General features: G+C 52.0%; 1 protein-coding gene across 3 annotated transcripts in view; it reads left to right on the top strand.

Annotated features, from left to right (window-relative positions):
* KAZN (kazrin, periplakin interacting protein) overlaps positions 1-16,618 on the top strand; it is a 1,344,061-nt gene that overhangs the window by 1,254,583 nt on the left and 72,860 nt on the right. For all 3 annotated transcript variants that reach the window (XM_061383221.1, XM_061383222.1, XM_061383223.1), the window contains one exon: positions 11,514-11,650. In XM_061383221.1, the coding sequence (XP_061239205.1) occupies positions 11,514-11,650 (137 nt within the window). The remainder of the gene's footprint in view (positions 1-11,513; positions 11,651-16,618) is intronic.

Below are 16,618 nucleotides of genomic sequence, written 5' to 3'. Positions count from 1 at the left end.
GAGGTGGTGAAGGACAGGGAAACCTGGGGTGCTGCAGTGCATGGGGTCACAGAGTCGGACACGAGTGAGCAACACAGTCCTCCTCCTCTTTATGATCATCATCGGGGCTGGGGAAGCCCATGCACACCTTCATTCCTTAAGCTCTGTCTGTGCCTCTTTGTGGAAGCTTTGTCCTCTCACTCTCACCACAGTCACACAGGGAAGTTGTCATCTCTTTATTTTGAAAAAACATGTATTTATTTATTTGGCTGTGCCGGGTCTTAGTTGTGGCATGCAGGATCTTCCATCTTTGTTGCATCATGTGGGATCTAGTTCCCTGACCAGAACTCAAACTTGGGCCCCCTGCATCATGACTGCAAAGTCTTAGCCATTGGACCACAAGGAAAGCCCCAGAAGGTGTCCTCTTTGCCTGTGCAGGAAGGACCAGGACTTTGAATCCAGGACCAACCCCAGGTTCACATTCCTTCTCCAGCCACAGAAGTCCTTCAGGATTGAGCAGGGCACACCTCGTCCACACCTGGAACTGCCCTACTTCATTACCGACTCACAGGGTGCCCCTGGTAGCATGAGGGCCACCTCCCTGCCGAATGATAAGAGCCGGTGTTTACTCTCCCTGTGCTCAACAACACTCTGAGCCCATTGCGTATACGAAACCAGTCCTATGAGGTGGAGGCTGTTTCAAAGAATCCACCTGCCAATGCAGGAGACATAAGAGATTCGGGTTCAGTCCCTGGGTCAAGAAGATCCCTTGGAGTAGAGGGAGTGGCACCCTGCTCCAGTATTCTTGCCTGAAAAATTCCAAGGAGAGAGGCTTGCAGGCTGCAGTCCATTGGGCTGCAAAGAATCAGACGTGACTGAGCATCTGAGCCAGCAAGCGTTCAAGTATGACTTTCCTGCAGAACAGTGCAAGTCTTGCTTCACTGCTTGGTGCATCGTCACAGACTGAACCCCCCTGTCTCACCAGCACCCGGATCTAGAAGTAGAACATGATGAACTTCCTGAAAGCTCTCCTGGGTCCCCTTCCTGTCACTGTCCCCTCTATAGAGAGCTTCTTCCTGATTTCTCACCGTGTGGATTAATCCCACCCTTTTGAAGTGCCGTAAAGGGAGGGGTACAGAACAGTACATGCTTTTGTATCTGGCTTCCCTGGCTTGGCATTCTTCCGTGTGGTTCATTCATATTATTCATTGTTTCTCCTTAGATGCAGTTGTCCCCGTGTGACGGGACCGTGATGGTCTGACCCTTCTGCTCAGGGTTGCCCGGGCAGTTTGCAGCCTCGAGCTTCTTCAGCTAGTGTAACTTTTCCATGCAGGTCCCTTGGTGAACATGGATGCATGTTTATCGGGCAGGCATGGGCTGCGGTAGGAACTGTTTATTCCTCTTTTACAATGTGAAAATATGGGATCTGTGACGGCCTCCAGGTCACACCTCTCCTGAGGGGCCAAACTGGCTTTGAACCCAGACAGTTTAGCTCCAGGATCTGCTTCCTGTGGCTGCTCTCCTTCTGCTGGGACTCTGCTGGAGAGAGGGCATCGCAAGACCAGCCCCCAAATCACTGGGTACCCAGGGAAACTTCTGAAGGTTCTAGAGGGCCTGATGGACCACCTTGAGAGTATGACACCAAAGCCCAGAGAGGGTGTGTGAGTTCCCAAGGCCACCCAGCACACTGGCTTGCACCCTTGCATCCTTCCTCCCTGACCTCTGAGCATTCCCTGCCTCCTCTCAGGGCCCAGCCAGCACCATGGTCTCGTCTGAAATGACCTCACACTAACATGAGCCTGAATAATAGTTTACACTGTGTGGAGCATGGAGCCTGTGGGCCAATGCTGTGTTTCCAGAAATCTCCCCCACCTGGAGTCTAGGGAATGTCACAGTTCCGGGCCCATCCCCTGCCACTATTTTTAGTGGTGATCTGGAGGAAGGAGGACTTTCCTGGACTTGCCTTCAGAGTCTGGAAAACAAACACCACCCCCTCCCCACCCTCGCCCTCCCAGTTCCCCTGGCAGGAAGCGGGAGCCCGGATTCCCGGGCCTGCCACTCACCCTCCATGCTTCTGCTTGAGCTCTGAGCTCTTCAGAGCTGAGGGACGGGCGGCAGCAACAGTGTGCCCCTGCCCTCAGGTAGGACTTCAGACAACCTGCGACAGGTCCCCTCTGCCCCCTACAGTATCTCTTCTTATTACACTGTCTGCGGGTGTCTGATCCCCTCCTGAGGGTTGGCCTTGCCCTCCGTCTCAAGTGTTTCCCAGGGCCCCAGGACTTCCCTGATGGTCCAGTGGTTAAGACTCCACTTTCCAATGCATGGGGTGAGGGTTCAATCTCTCATTAGGGAATTAACGTCCCACATGCTGTGGGTGCAAAAAAAATTTTTTTTTAATTTAAGAATAAATTTTTTCCCCAGGGGCACTTTCCTGGTCGTCCAGTGGCTAGGACTCCACACTTCCATTGTAGGAGGCGTGGGTTCGATCCCTGGTCAGAGAACTAAGCCACGTGGCAGAAAAAATTAAGTTTTTCCCATTGGGAGCCCCGGGCATCTCTGCTTGAGACAGACACTCTCCAGGTGGCTCCTCCTCTCATCACCCCTCTGCCCAGGCTCCCAGACAGCCTTCTACCTCCTGCACTTGCGTCCCCTGCTCAGACTCCCCCAAGAGGGCGCCCCTTCCCTCCCAAGACTGCCTGGTCCCCTTAGATGGTGATGACTGTTAGAATGGTATTAAAACACAAGCCAGCAAGCACCGTCAGGCATAGTTAGAGCTTTTACTTTGCTTTAATGCTCACCCCAGTAGAATGAGATAGAAGCTGTTATCCCTCTTTACACATGACGAAAAGACATAGATTGGTTAAGGAATTTACCAGAGTCACACAGCTCATGAATGGTGGAGCTGGGCTTAGGACCCAAGTCTCTGTCTGCAGAGCTTGGTTCCTCAGCCATGCCTGGACCCACTCTCCTGTGTTACCTCTTCTATGGGCACCTGCTCAGATGAGCAGTCCAGCCCCCATTCAAGGCTCACAGGCATGGTTGGGTAATACGATTAATTGCCAATATTGAAAAATAAGGAGATATTTAAAACAAAAACTGTGACAATCTAGAGTATGGAATTTTCTAGAAGAGACAGCAGGTATGGTAACCCTGTGCCCCATTCAGTCATGGAACAGCTGCCCTTCCAGGTGGGATATGCATTCTAGCTCCCCAACTGCCCTTCCGTCCTTACGATGATCCCTGGAAGGCCCTGTGGTTGTTGGATGTTCCAGCATGGGTGTGGTGGTCCTGTCTTGAGCCCCTAAGCTGGAGAATCAGGGAAGGAAGCAGCAGCTTGAGATAGCTGGCAATTGCGAGCACACCCGCTTCCCCACTCTGTCAAGCCACCAAGTCATTCCTCCCCCTACTTTCTTAACCTGCATGGACCGTGCCTAGTGCCAGCTCCTGAAATACTGTTGGATGAGGCTCATGCCCTGCCTTCAAGCAGCTTCTAGGCTAGTCTGGGGGGCAGGAAGATCCTGAGCTGTCTCTCTGTCAGGCAGGCTGCCAGTACACATCCCTATGAGGAAGGCAGGGCTCCCCTGCAATGAGTAGAAGCCTGAGCTGTGGACTTTGAAAACCCAGAAAGAAACTACCCCAAATTCAAAGAAGGGAGAAAGGCAGGCGTTCCCTGGCAGAAAGACAGGGATATGTAAATGTCCCTTCCTCTCAACAAGCTCAGCCTATGTCATATTAGAAGGTGGCAAGTTCAGCACAGATAAAACAGGGAACGGAGTGAGGAGAGTGTCCAGGGAAGGCTTTGCTGAGAAGTTGATGTTTTAGTCAAGACCTGGAGGAGGCAGGAAAGGGACCACGGTGGGGAACAGCCAGTCCCGACATGCCGAGGGAATGGGCATGAACCAGGAATAGTGAGGAGCAATGGGGCAGGGATGGTCGGGGAGATCATGAGATGGGAGGTTGGGGGGTGACAGGTCACATGGCCCTGATGGGTCATTCTAAGGACTGTGCTCGCCCTTGAGTGAGACGGGCTGTAGGCGAGGAGCAGAGAAGTGACATGATCTGACTTGCATGTTAAGGGGACACTCCCTGCTGAGCTGATGTAGACTTTGGGGCTGGGAGACCAGTTAGGAGGCCACTGCACAATGCAGACCCAGATGGTGGTGACACGGGCCAGGGTGGGGACCAAGGAGTGGCGAGAAGAGGCCGGATTCTCGTAACATGTTGCGGGCAGGGTTGACGTGGCTTGCTGGTGAGTTGGGTGTGGGGCGTGAGAGAAATAGAATCAAGGAAGGGAGATTCTGGGGCTTGGGGTCAGAGGAACTGGAAGGTTAAGGTCACCATGAACTGAGTTTGGGGAGATGAAGAGGAGCAGGTTGTTGGGGGGCTGGTCAGGGACTCAGGTCTCCGGCGTGTGAAGTTGGATGGGACGAGGCGGCCCTTGGCTCTGAGTGTGAAATTCCAGGCAAGGTCCAGGCTGCGTGATATCAACATATGGGTAGATTTAAAGCTGGGAGGCTGGATGAGCCCAGTCAGGAAACTGTGGAACGGAAGGTCCAAGGCCTCTGATGCCCAGAGGTCAGAGTGAGGGGACATAGAGACAAGAGCCAGGAGGGCGTGGAGCACCCTTCCCCGTGAAGTCAAGTGCCTTAGGCAAGGATGGTGGGGTTTGTGGCTCAAAGGTCATCGGTGACCTGCGGAAGAGCACGTGCCACAGAGGATGGAAGAAGGGCAGTGGACGCGCCTCAGCCCTGGAGGGCAAGGGGAGACAGAATAAAGGCAAGCAGAACCGTGTCTGCCCCCAGGACCCCGGAAATACTGGATGCTACTCAGTGATAGCCATGGGCCATGTCCCCCCTCCTCCCTAGGCTGTCTGCTTCGTTCAGTCGTTGATTTGAGAGTCAATCCATGGGTATTTACTGAGCACTTACTATGTGTCAGGCACTGTTCTAGATGCTGGGGATACAGCGATGAACAAGGCAGACCAGATCCCTGCCCTCAAGGAGCATATATTGCTCACTGGGGGTGGACATAAAGTTACGTAAGTAAACTCAGCAATCCTTCATTTAACTTTGACTCATTTCAGGGAAACAGTCCGCTCTCTCACCCTTAAGCACGCAGGTTGGAGTCTGTTTGCCACCATCTCGTTGATGTGAATGAACTGCTTCTTTAACTTTTGGTTAAATGGAGCTGAACTTGGTTCCATGGAGTACAGTGGTAATCAGTACAGTGCTGACCTGGAAGAGGCTCACCAAACCATATTCAAACATGCCAGGTCTCTGCCTCCTCATCTGAGGCAGGGCTGGAAAATCTGCATTTACCCCCTGTAGTCCCAAGGCAGACATCACCAATCAAACCAGGTTCCTGTAGAGCCTGGTTCATCGTTATGTCTGCATGGACACAGGATTGTAAAATGAGAACCTATATTCCAGATATTTTCTTTCCCAACCCCAGGCAGGAGGTTAGAAAGGTCACACTGCCTAATTTTTTAGGCTGCACTTGGAGAGAGCAGCTGTGGAGATTATGCAGAGATCATGGGCCTGGAAAAGACCCTGATGCTGGGCAAGATAAAAGGCAGGAGGAGAAGGGGACAAGAGGATGAGATAGTTGGGTGGCATCACCAACTCAGTGGACATGAGTTTGAGCAAACTCTGGGAGATAATGAAGGACAGGGAAGCCTGGTGGGCTGTAGTCTATGGGGTCGCAAAGAGTCGGACACAACTGAGCGACTGAATATCAAAGTACTGGTCAGCTGTCAGTTCTGCTACTCATTGGCCGTGTGAGTGGATCAACCCACCTCACCTGGCAGTGAGAAGAGAGGGGGTGGTTTCCATTTGGGAGGAGCAGAACTGCCGATTAATTTCACTCAAAGGGGTTGACTTCAGAATCAGGAGACCTGGGCTGACCGGCCATGTGACAGTGGATATTCTTTCCCTCTCTGGGCCCCAGTCTCCCCATCTGTAAAGGGAAGTTGAGCTGGAAGAACATTTTGGTGAGTGTTTATTAAGAGTGGTTTGCCAAGCCCTTCTGGCTCCCACCTACCCACCCCTGCTTTCTCAGAATCTGTAGATGCTGAAGAGGTTAACTGGACAGGAATGTTGGATGGAAAAGAAAGGGAGCCCCCTGCTGGCGGCAGCTGGGATCATCATTGCAGACTCAGGACTGCTGACCCTACTGGCTACCCCATCTCTACCTCTGAGCCCATGTTTATCATCAGGCTAGAATTTTCACAAGGTCTCTTGTCCATGGACCATCCAAAACCAGGCCTGGAGTCTTCTGAGCTCAGACTAGTGGGCAATCTGACCCTGTGGGGGTCTGTGCCTTGGGCTGGCTGAGGATCCTGCAAGTGGGAGGGATGGCTGGTGAAGGATTCCCTAAGAGCTGTTGGCACACACACATGAGCGTGCATGCACACACCCCCTCCTTCCCACAGTCATGGAGCAGTCATGGGGTGTGTGTAAGAATGTCACACTGCCTTTAATGGAAACCTCAGAAAGCCCCCTTGGGGTTGTAAGACAGCTGCAGAAACTGTCTGGTAGCAGGAGTAACTGGTGTGAATTTTTGGGTCATCCCCTGACTTTATGGATCGATGCAGGCTCTGTGTTCACAATAATGCGCTTTCACAGTAGGGGTGATGGAGGAGTGTGAGTGGGTCAAGGTCAGCAGCCAAGGATGCAGGGCCAGGGTCTGCATGGGTCCTGGTGAGTCAGTTAACCCTTTGAGCCTCAGCTCCCTCCTCCATAAGGTAGGCACAGCCCCACCCCCAGCCCAAAGTCCCGAGGAGCAGAGGACGCCAACCGGGCCGTGCGACTTTGTTGGGGGTTGGTGATTTGGGAGCCCGCAGAGCCGTGGGATAGGAGGGTGGGTGAGTGTCAGGGCCAGGGGGCTGCCGCTCACTGCTTGGCCTTGTTCCTTAGTCTCCCTGGGTGCCCACTTCCTCATCTACAACATGGACTGACTGCATAAAGTGGTTGTGAGAATTAAGTGACAAAAACCCATCAGGGGCTTAAGGCCATGCCTGGCACATGGGAATTGTTCTGATATCTTGGAAATTGAGGCTCAGGGAGGTTCCATGACTTGCTTGAGGTCTCAGAGCCAGGGAATTCCCTTGTCCAGTGGTTAGGACTCTGAGCCAAGGCTAGAACCAAGATACTCTGACCCCAGACCAGGGCCCATCCCACTCAGCTATGTGATGTTGGCCAAGGCCTTGGACTTGTCTGTGGGGGACAGTGATCAAGGCAAAGTCTCCTAGGACCTCAGGAGCCAAAGGAAGCTCACAGAGTCAAGCATGCTCATGATGGTGGGGGAACTGAGGTTGGGCAAGGGAAAAGCTGAGAGCCTGGTCCCTGTCTGCCCAGCGGGGTTCTCACTGCAGCACTGCCCCTGTGAGTGAGGAGAGACGCCCCCCACCCCACCTCGTGCTCAGAGTTAGTTAGTGTTAGTCACTCAGTCGTGTCTGGCTCTTTTCAACCCCATGGACCGTAGCCCGCCAGTCCATGGAATTCTCCAGGCAGGAATACTGGAGTGGATTGCCATTCCCTTCTCCAGGAGATCTTTCAGACCCAAGGATTGAACCAGGGTCTCTAGCATTGTAGGCAGATTCTCTGCCATCTGAGCCTCCAGGGAAGATGTGTCTCACGCTCAGAAAGGCCCCGTAAAATCCCTCACTCTCCAGGCCCACAGCCCCCGGAAGCTCAGAAGCCAACAGTTAACCTATACTGTTCTCTTTACACCACAGCTGTGGCCTCCCATTGCCTGGACGCTGGAGGTGGGGGTCTGCTGTGCTGGAGTCAGGGGACGTCTCTTCTCTCTCTGGTCTCCACCTCCCAAGAGTCGTGTTTGCAGAAATTGAACTGGGGCTGACGCCACTCACCCTGCCCCACGTCTGGGTTAGGAACTGTAGGGACTGAGCCAGGGAAGGAGGAAGGAATCTGCTGTGGAAAGGCAGAACCCAGGAGCTTGAGAAGAGTGATGTCCCCAGAGAAGCGCCATGGTCTTGGGCCACACCTGGGCCCCTGGTTCCACCCTCTAGCTCACTCTCTATACATCTGGCCTCGAGTTAGAAAAATCAGTCCCTCCCCACACACCCTCCCTCCCACCCCCAGAGTTCCCACATTCCCAGGAGCCTGGCTGGTTTCCTGCAGGGTTTGCTGGGCATGATATCACCCATCACCATGGCAGTGGTTCTGGTGGCCCAGTTGCTGGCTCGGGACACACCTGGGTGAAGCCGGGTGGCGGAGACTCAGGAGAACAGAGCGCTGGGGAACTTGGGGAGGAGGCAGGAGACTGGTCTCAGAGAGAGAGACCGTCATTCATGCTCACGGAGCATCACCTGTCACCTCGTCTTGTATTAGGAAAGTTTGGAGAATGTCAAACAGAGTTTTGAAGGAGAAATAAAAATATGCTTATGACAAAGGAAGGACACTTTCCACTGTGTAATTTTCATAGCTGTGTGTCTGTAGTTTACATTATTTTGGGGGGAGTCTGTCAGGCTAACCTCCCTATTTCCCTAAATAGTTACAATTCTGATTCGCCCTTTGGGGAGCCCCCCATCTGTTGGGGTGACAGCACCTGGATGCACGGGCATGTTCAGGCTCAATGGGGAGACACACCCCCACTTCCCCACCTGAGGCCAGCACGGGCGTCCCCAGGCGCCCCCAGGTCCTGCTTCTCTGTGTGAGTTCCCTTGAGTGGGTTGTAGATGTGCTTCTGAAAAGCTGAGCAGACGACACAGCAGCTTCTTGGTTCTCACCGTGGTTCCAGAGGCATTTTGTCTTCATTTGTAAGTGGTCTTCACTTGGCATTCATTCCAAGAGATTCAGCTTCCGTGTTTTCTCGATCCTCAGCCTGCCAGGGGTCCAACCCAGCGTCGGGCCCAGCAGGCCTGGAATTCCAGCCCTGCTGACCTAAGTTGCTGCTCTGGCAAGCTGGCCATGAAGGAGACAAGTCCAGCTGCAGGAGCCAGGAAACTCAAAGCTGTAATTTAAAGCCCCCCACCCCATGGACCTCCCTGGTGGTCCAGTGGTGCAGAATCCACCTGCCAATGCAGGGGACACCGGTTCGATCCCTGATCTGGGAAGATTCCACATGTTGCAGCGCAGCTAAGCCCATGCACCCAGCTATTGAACCCGTGCTCTAGAGCCCGTGAGCCACAGCTGTTGAAGCCCACGCACCCTAGGGCCTGTGCTCCACAGCAGGAGAAGCCACCACAATGTGTAAGCCCTGCTTGCCCCAAGTAGACAAAGCCCACATGCAGCAAAGAAGACCCAGACATTAATTAATTAATTTTTAAAAATTTAATAAAGCCACCCCCAAGACCCGGAGTCCCCACTGCAGGGTCTCTCTGTGGCTCCTTGCACGTGCCAACACTGCTCCAGCTGACCTGCCTCTGCCCTGTTCTGCAGGTGGTGCTGGGCTGGGGGAGAGGGGTGGGAATGCACCTTACGTCAGGCTCTGAGCTAGAGCTCAGGGTCCCCGGTCCTTATGCCATCCTTTTTCATATCAGAAGCTAAGTGTGTAGGTTCAGCATCCAGGACGAGATGGGGGGGCGCCACCATTGCCTGCCCCGTATCATTGCCCTCAGCTAGCCGTGGAGCCAGGACCTTCTGGGATTTGGGGGGCTTCCCTGTAGAGGCAGCATAAGGCCAGGTCAAGTGTTTGGGCCTTGGGGTCAGATGTGGCTGTGTGACTCTGAGCAAATGACTTAACCACTCTGCGCCTTCACAGGCTGGAAGCTTCCAGAGCTGAGGAGTTGCTTTGCCCCCTTCCCACCACCTCCACAGTTCCTTCTTCAGCGTTCTCTCCACAGAGCAGGGAGGGGACAGAGTTCTGGGGACCCTGGAAAAGCAGGGGCGGCCACCCTGATGCTGGAGCCTGCCCTGCACAAGCCTGAGCTTGCCCGTCTTCACTCCCTTCACCGCAGAGCCAGTGCAGTGAGCAGAGTCTGGAGGGAACACCTGTTGCCAGGAGGCTGCGTGGAGCACAGGGCACTGTGTGTGTGTGTGTGTGTGTGTGTGTGTGTGGGTGAGTGACAGCTTCACTGGGATACAATTCATCCAGCATACAATCCATCCATTTACAGTACATAATTCAATTGTTTTTATTATATTCACATATATTCAGTAGAGTGTTTGCATCACTTTAAATGGGGGTGCATCACTTTGAATCCATCCCTTTGGCTACACCCCCAAGTCTCCAGCCCCCACGCCTTCTACCCCCCCACCCAAGACAATCACTAACCTTTCAATCTCCACAGATTTCCCTGTTCTGGACATTCCATATACATGGAATCCTACAGCATGTGGCCCTTTGTGATCGGCTCCTTTCACTTAGCATAATATTGTCAAGATTCATCACGTTGTAGCATGAATCATTGCTTCTTTTTATTGTCAAATATATGTTATATGGATGTGCTACATTGTTGAAAATTCATCAATTAATGGCCATTTGGTCCCTTCCCCTTTGGCTATTATGGTTAAAGATGCTATGAACACATGTATACACGTTTCTGTGTGGACATATGTTTTCATTTCTCTTAGACATACGCCTAGGAGTGGAATTGCTGGATCATAGGGAAACTTTATGATTAATCACTTGAGGAACTCTCAGGCTGTCTTCCACAGAGCCTGTACCATTTTCCGTTCCCACCAGCAGTGTATGAGGGTTCTAGTTTCTCCATATCCTCGTCAACACTTGTTACTGTCTTCTTTTTATATTTTAGCCATGCTGGTGAGTATGAAATAGCATCTCACTATGGTTTTGATTTGCATTTCCCTGATGACTGATGATGTCAAACACCTTTTCAGGTGTTTATTGGCCATTTCTTGGGGAAATAGCTCTCCAGGTCTTTTGCCCATTTGAGCTTTAAGAGTTCTTTATATACTTTTACGTGATATAAGCCCCTTATCCGATATGACTTACGAATTTGTTCTCCTGTTCCTTGCATTGTCTGTTTACTTTCTCCATGATGTCCTCTGAAGCACAAAGTTTTTCATTTTGATGAAGTCCCATCTCTCTGTTTTTCCTTCTGTGGCTCATACTTTTGGCCCCATAACTTGCTGAGTGTTTTTAATCAGACACTTTTCCCCATGAAGGGAATGGCACTGTGAGCTGTTGGGCTGGGCTAAGTTCTGGTGGCTCATATTGGACTCCGAGAGGTCATTTCAGCAGGAAATAAAGGGTCCCATCAGCTTCCTGGGTGGTGGGAGTCACAAGTTCACCAGGCCTCCAGCTCTTTCACTCGGGGATCTAGCCAGTTCAGGGTGGGAAACAGACCTTCAATCAGGGACTGCCCCCCCTGGTTGGGTCAGTAAAAGTAAGAAATGAGAATTGGGACTCTCGAGATAGGAGGGCCTGAGTTTGAATCCAGGGAATGCCACTGAGTGATGTGGGAGCCTGGGACAGAAACGTCTTCCTTCTGAATCCTGTTTCCTCCCCTGTTCATGAAGGAGTAGAGAAAAGGGTCCCTTCTCAGTGTTTGCATTCAGGCTGACAGGCAGCTAGGATCTCGGGAACTGACTCAGTCCTCTGTCCTCCAGCCATGAAAGCCGACCGGAAGCGCCTAAAGGGTGAGAAGACGGACCTGGTGAACCAGATGCAGCAGCTGTATGCCACGTTGGAGAGCCGGGAGGAGCAGCTACGCGACTTCATCCGCAACTACGAGCAGCACCGCAAGGTCGGCACCCCCACCCAACCCCGATCCACCAGACGCCAGACACTGGCTCCCCACCCAGCACAGGGTCCGACCTCGCATCTCAGAACACAGGAGGACTGCTCGTGTCCCTTACACTCACTGGGGGAGATCCCTGATGTGTCGGGTCCGGATCTGGGTCCTGAGATGAACACTCAGCCCCTAATCATAGCTCTGTGTCTCCTGGGCAAACCAGCCTGGACAGGAAGCCCAGTCAGTGACGTGTAGGCTCCGGATTCCAGCTGGTCTGGGTTCAGATCCCGGGTCCCCATGTGTAAGCCCTTGGGCATCTCCTTAACCTCTCAGAGCCTCAGTTTCCTCATCTGCAAAATAGTGATCATGGTGCAGACCTTGGTGAGATGGTGGCTACAGAGCATTAAACACGGTGCCTAGTGCATACTAAGTGCTCAGTAAATGTCAACTTTGTCTCCTACTAATACCATACTAAGAGTGTGAAGAGAGAGTGGGGAGAACCATGAGATAGCGGGAAATTCTGCCTCCCAGGAGTCCTGGAAGGCTTCACAGAGGTGGTAACATACAAGTCAGGCTCTGTGGGGTGAGTAGGAGTTTCAGATCAGATGACTGAGGAATTTGGTTCAGTCAGTATCTGGTATATGTTCTGTGGTCATGCCATAGAGAGCTTCCCAGGAGGCACAATGCAGGAGATGTAAGAGACGTGGGTTTGATCTCTGGGTTGGAAGATCCTCTGGAGGAGAGCATGGCAACCCACACCAGTATTCTTGCCTGGAGAGTCCCATGGACAGAGAAGCCTGGTGGGCTATAGTCCATAGGGTCGCAAAGAGTCGGACATGCCTAAAGAGACTTAGCACACATGTACATGCCATACAGAGTACTGAAACAAGGAAAGAGAGTCAGTCCGCAAACCAAGCAGGCCTTATGAGCCACTGTGTTTGCAGGGGGAGAGTTGTAACCTTCTGGTGGGCAGGACAGAAAATCTATTGAAAACTGCCCTGTGCCTGATACCACATGACAGCGGGTGTGACCAAGGTTTGCTTGTACTCTGCAGAGAAAAATGGAGGTGGGAGACTCTTAAGTTTCCTCAGGCATAGGAGTTTTGAACAGTTCTTCCAACAGCTGGTGGGCAGGTTGCATGAGTACACTCACGGGTGTTGCCTCTGAGCCGGAGTCCACAGGCAGGAACTTCAGAGACAGGATCTGAATTTAAATGCTTCATCCCCACGGCCCTCTTTGGTCTGCAGCACTGACCCTTCCTCTCACTGCCCAAGTATACAGATCCCTTCCTTTCCAGAGTAAAAACAGCCCTGGGGGAGCTCCCTGGGCCAGGCATCCAGAGCCTCTGAATGGTCCACAGTTTGCCAGCTGCCCTGGGTGTCAGCCCCAAGCAGCAGGGCCCCAGCTTCTCATTCTTGTCCTTCTACAGTGGGTGAGCTCAGTCCCTGGAAGTTGGCCTCCCCATGCCTGTCACTTGCAGACAGAGGGTGGCACTAAGTCAACAACCTGTGGAAGCAGAGAGGAGGAATGGGAACCACTGCTCCCTGCTTTCTTGGTCCTCTTCTGGGTCCCAGACTTCCTCTGTGTCCTCACTTGGCAGAAGGGTCAAGGGAGCTCTCTGGGGTCTCTTATAAGGGCACTAATCCCATTCATGAGGGCTCCACCCTCATGACCTAAGCACCTCCCAGAGGTCCCACCTCCTAAAATAATCACATTCTCTCTCTCTCTCTTTTAAGTATTTATTTGGCTGTGCCAGGTCTCAGTTGTGGCATGCAGGCTCTCTAGTTGTGGAATGTGGGATCTAGGCCTCTGACCAGGGATTGAACTCAGGCCCCGTGCATTGGGAGTGTGGAGTCTTAGCCACTGGACCACTAGGGAAGGCCCTGGGATTTCAACACATGAATTTTGGTGGGACACAAACATTCAGACTATAGGACTACTGCCTCTCTCAGTCCACCTCTGTCCATTCTCCTTTCCTAGCTGAAGCACCTGTAGTAGGTCCCAAGAACCTGATCTTTCTTCAGCAGGTGAGACAGACAGAACCTTTGCTCAAGTGGCCCCATGCCCATCAACAGGGAAATACGGTCACCCTTGTTTGAGGGGAGGTGACAGGGGGCAGGGGCCAGAGAATCAGCCCACAGTGATACCTGCTTCCTGGGATGTGCTGTCCCAAGGGCGAGGGGCAGGTCATCAGCTTCCTTGTGTGTTAGTCAGTGTTCTCCAGAGAAGTGATATATATATATATGTATATATATATATATATGGAGAGAAAGAGAGCGATTTATTAGAAGGAATTGGCCCACATGATCATGGAGGCCGACAAATCCCATGATCTGCCATCTACAAGCTGGAGACCCAAGAGAGCCAGTGCATCATCCAGTCGTAGTCCAAAGGCCTGAGAGCCAAGCTGTAAGTTCCATCCGAGGGCAGGAGAAGACCCATCCCCAGTTCAGCTCTCAGGTAGGGAGGACAGTTTCTTCCTTCCTCCACTTTCTACTCAGGCTTCAAAAGGGCTGGATGATGCTCAACTCACGGGGGGAAGAGCCATCCACTGAGTCCACCAGTTTAGATGTTAATCTCATCTGAAACAGCATCGCAGACACAGCCAGAAATAATGTGTAGCCGAAAATCTGAATGCCCCATGGTCCAGTGAAGTTGACACATAAAATTAACCATCACACTTGGCCCTGAAGGCAGGGTGACGCAGAGGTTAAGACCAGATAAGGTTTAGAATCTCACCTCTGCCAGTCGCTAGCCAAGTGGCCTCATCCTTAAAACTGGGATAACGATAGCAAGTCCTCAGAGCCCAGCCTTGTCAGCACTGAAGCTTCTGGTGCACAGAAAGCACACACACCGGGGGGAGATGCTTGCTATTATTGTTGTTGTTGTTATTATTACTACCACCATCACCTCTGAGGATTCAGAGTCAGGCATTTGATCATGGAAATTCCACAGTGGGTTTCAGGGCCCTACTATGGGCTCCTCATCCACCACAGCCTGGTGATGTTCCCCCCAGCAAACCCAGAGAAGCACACGGCCGCCCACTGTTAGGAAGCCCCTGGCTGGGCAGGAGCAGTCTGAATAAAAGACAAAGTGGTCCATTTTCAAGAATAGCTAGCTTTGAGTGACAGCTTGCTGATGTAATAGCTGATAGCCATAAGGCTTACAAAACCAGAAAGTCTGGGCAAAAAAAGGGAGAGCGGGATGCCTAGGATTTTCACATGGGTTCATTGTATTGGTGAATTTAAAACATAAGAACAGGAATAGGGTTTCACTGGGCTCATCCTATTGCTAAATTCAAAACATAAGAATGTAAATAGGTGTGCAGGAAAGGAGGAAACAAGACGTCAGAGAGGCTGTTCACTCACTCAGTCGTGTCTGAGTCTTTGCGACCCCATGGACTGCAGCACGCCAGGCTTTCCTCTCCTTCACCATCTCCTGGAGCTTGCTCAAACTCAGTCCACTGAGTCAGTGATGCCATCCAACCATCTCACTCTCTGTCGCCTCTTCTCCTCCTGCCCTCAACCTTTCCCAGCATCAGGGTCTTTTCTAATGAGTCAGCTCTTGGCAGCAGGTGGCCAAAGTATTGGAGCTTCAGCTTCAGCATCAGTCCTTCCAATGAATATTCAGGGTTGATTTCCTTTAGGATGGACTGGTTGGCTCTCTTTGCAGGGCTGTCAGGGGCGGCCAGCCCATAAAGAGGGAGGGAACAAACTCAGGCAGTGTTCTAGCAGATTGTTCACCCATCATACTCAGCCAATGGGGAACTGGGGGAGGGGCTCGCACGCTAGGGTAACCTGCTCTGTGTAACGACTCTGGGTGTTCCTGACCACCGGACACTCCATCTTGCAAGACCGTCAGTAAAGCCTGGCTTCCCCCTACACCTTGTGTCTCCAAGTCCATTCCTTGAGTTTGGGTTAATGACAGTGTTTCTCACAGCAGGTCCTAGCTGGCCTCACACAGACCCCAGTCGTGGACCCTGCCTCCAGGAGAATGGGAGAGTCTCGGTAAAAAAGCAAGAACCACGCAGAAAAGTAACCCAGACAGGACCTTCTGGGGAGTTCCGAGGGTCCCAGAGGATCTAGGAATGGCGGGTGGGGAAAGTATTCCCAGGGTCCATGCACCTTGAAGGAGGATAGAGCCAGATCAGAAAAGCAAAAAGGGGGGAATTCCCTGGTGGTCCAGTGTAGGTCTTAGCACTTTGACTGCTATAGTCTGGGTTTGATCCCCTGGTCAGGGAACTAAAATCCTGCAGACTGTGAGGTGTAAATAAATAAATAAGAAAAGAAGGCATGGGATGCTTATGATAAAGGCTAAGAGGATCCAAAAGAAAAGGCCATTTCACACACTCTGACAATGACTGTGACGATGGCCATCTTCAGAAGCCACCTATCGCCACCTGACACAGGATGCCTTACTGTATGCAGGCACTGGCGTAATCTCTTTACATTTGGTATTTTTCCAGCAACCCTATGCGGTATGATTATCCCTGTTAGCCCCATTTTACAGAGGTGAAAGCTGAGATGTAGGTCAAGTCGCTCTTGCAGGGTCACACAGTTACGTAAAGAGGGGAAGCAGGATACAAACCCAGGCATTTAGGCTCTGGTGCTCATTTGCATAACATCTGGCCCGTACTGGCCTCCCACACTGCTCAGTACCTGTATAGATGAACAAACGAGTTACTTGTGAGATTCACTGTTTACAGGGCAACCCAAGGCAAACCACGGAGGAGAGGTCATGGCCACCCCCATCAGCTGTGGGAGGTGTGCTGTGCCCGGTGGTGGCACTGTGACCAACCTGGGGCTTAATAACAAGCATTTCTTCTATTAATATCTTTCAACTGGGGCATCAAATTCATTTTTATAATTGTGCTGATACTTGGGAACAAAAATTCCCATGGGGAGCCACCTTCCTCCAATGTGGTGCCGTTTTTCTTAAGTCACAGATACTGGGGGCATCTCTTAAGTCCAGCAAGAAGAG

The sequence above is a fragment of the Bos javanicus genome, chromosome 16 (genome assembly GCF_032452875.1).
Source record: "Bos javanicus breed banteng chromosome 16, ARS-OSU_banteng_1.0, whole genome shotgun sequence".
Classification (NCBI taxonomy): Eukaryota; Metazoa; Chordata; class Mammalia; order Artiodactyla; family Bovidae; genus Bos; species Bos javanicus.
This window is presented reverse-complemented; position numbering and strand designations above follow the sequence as displayed.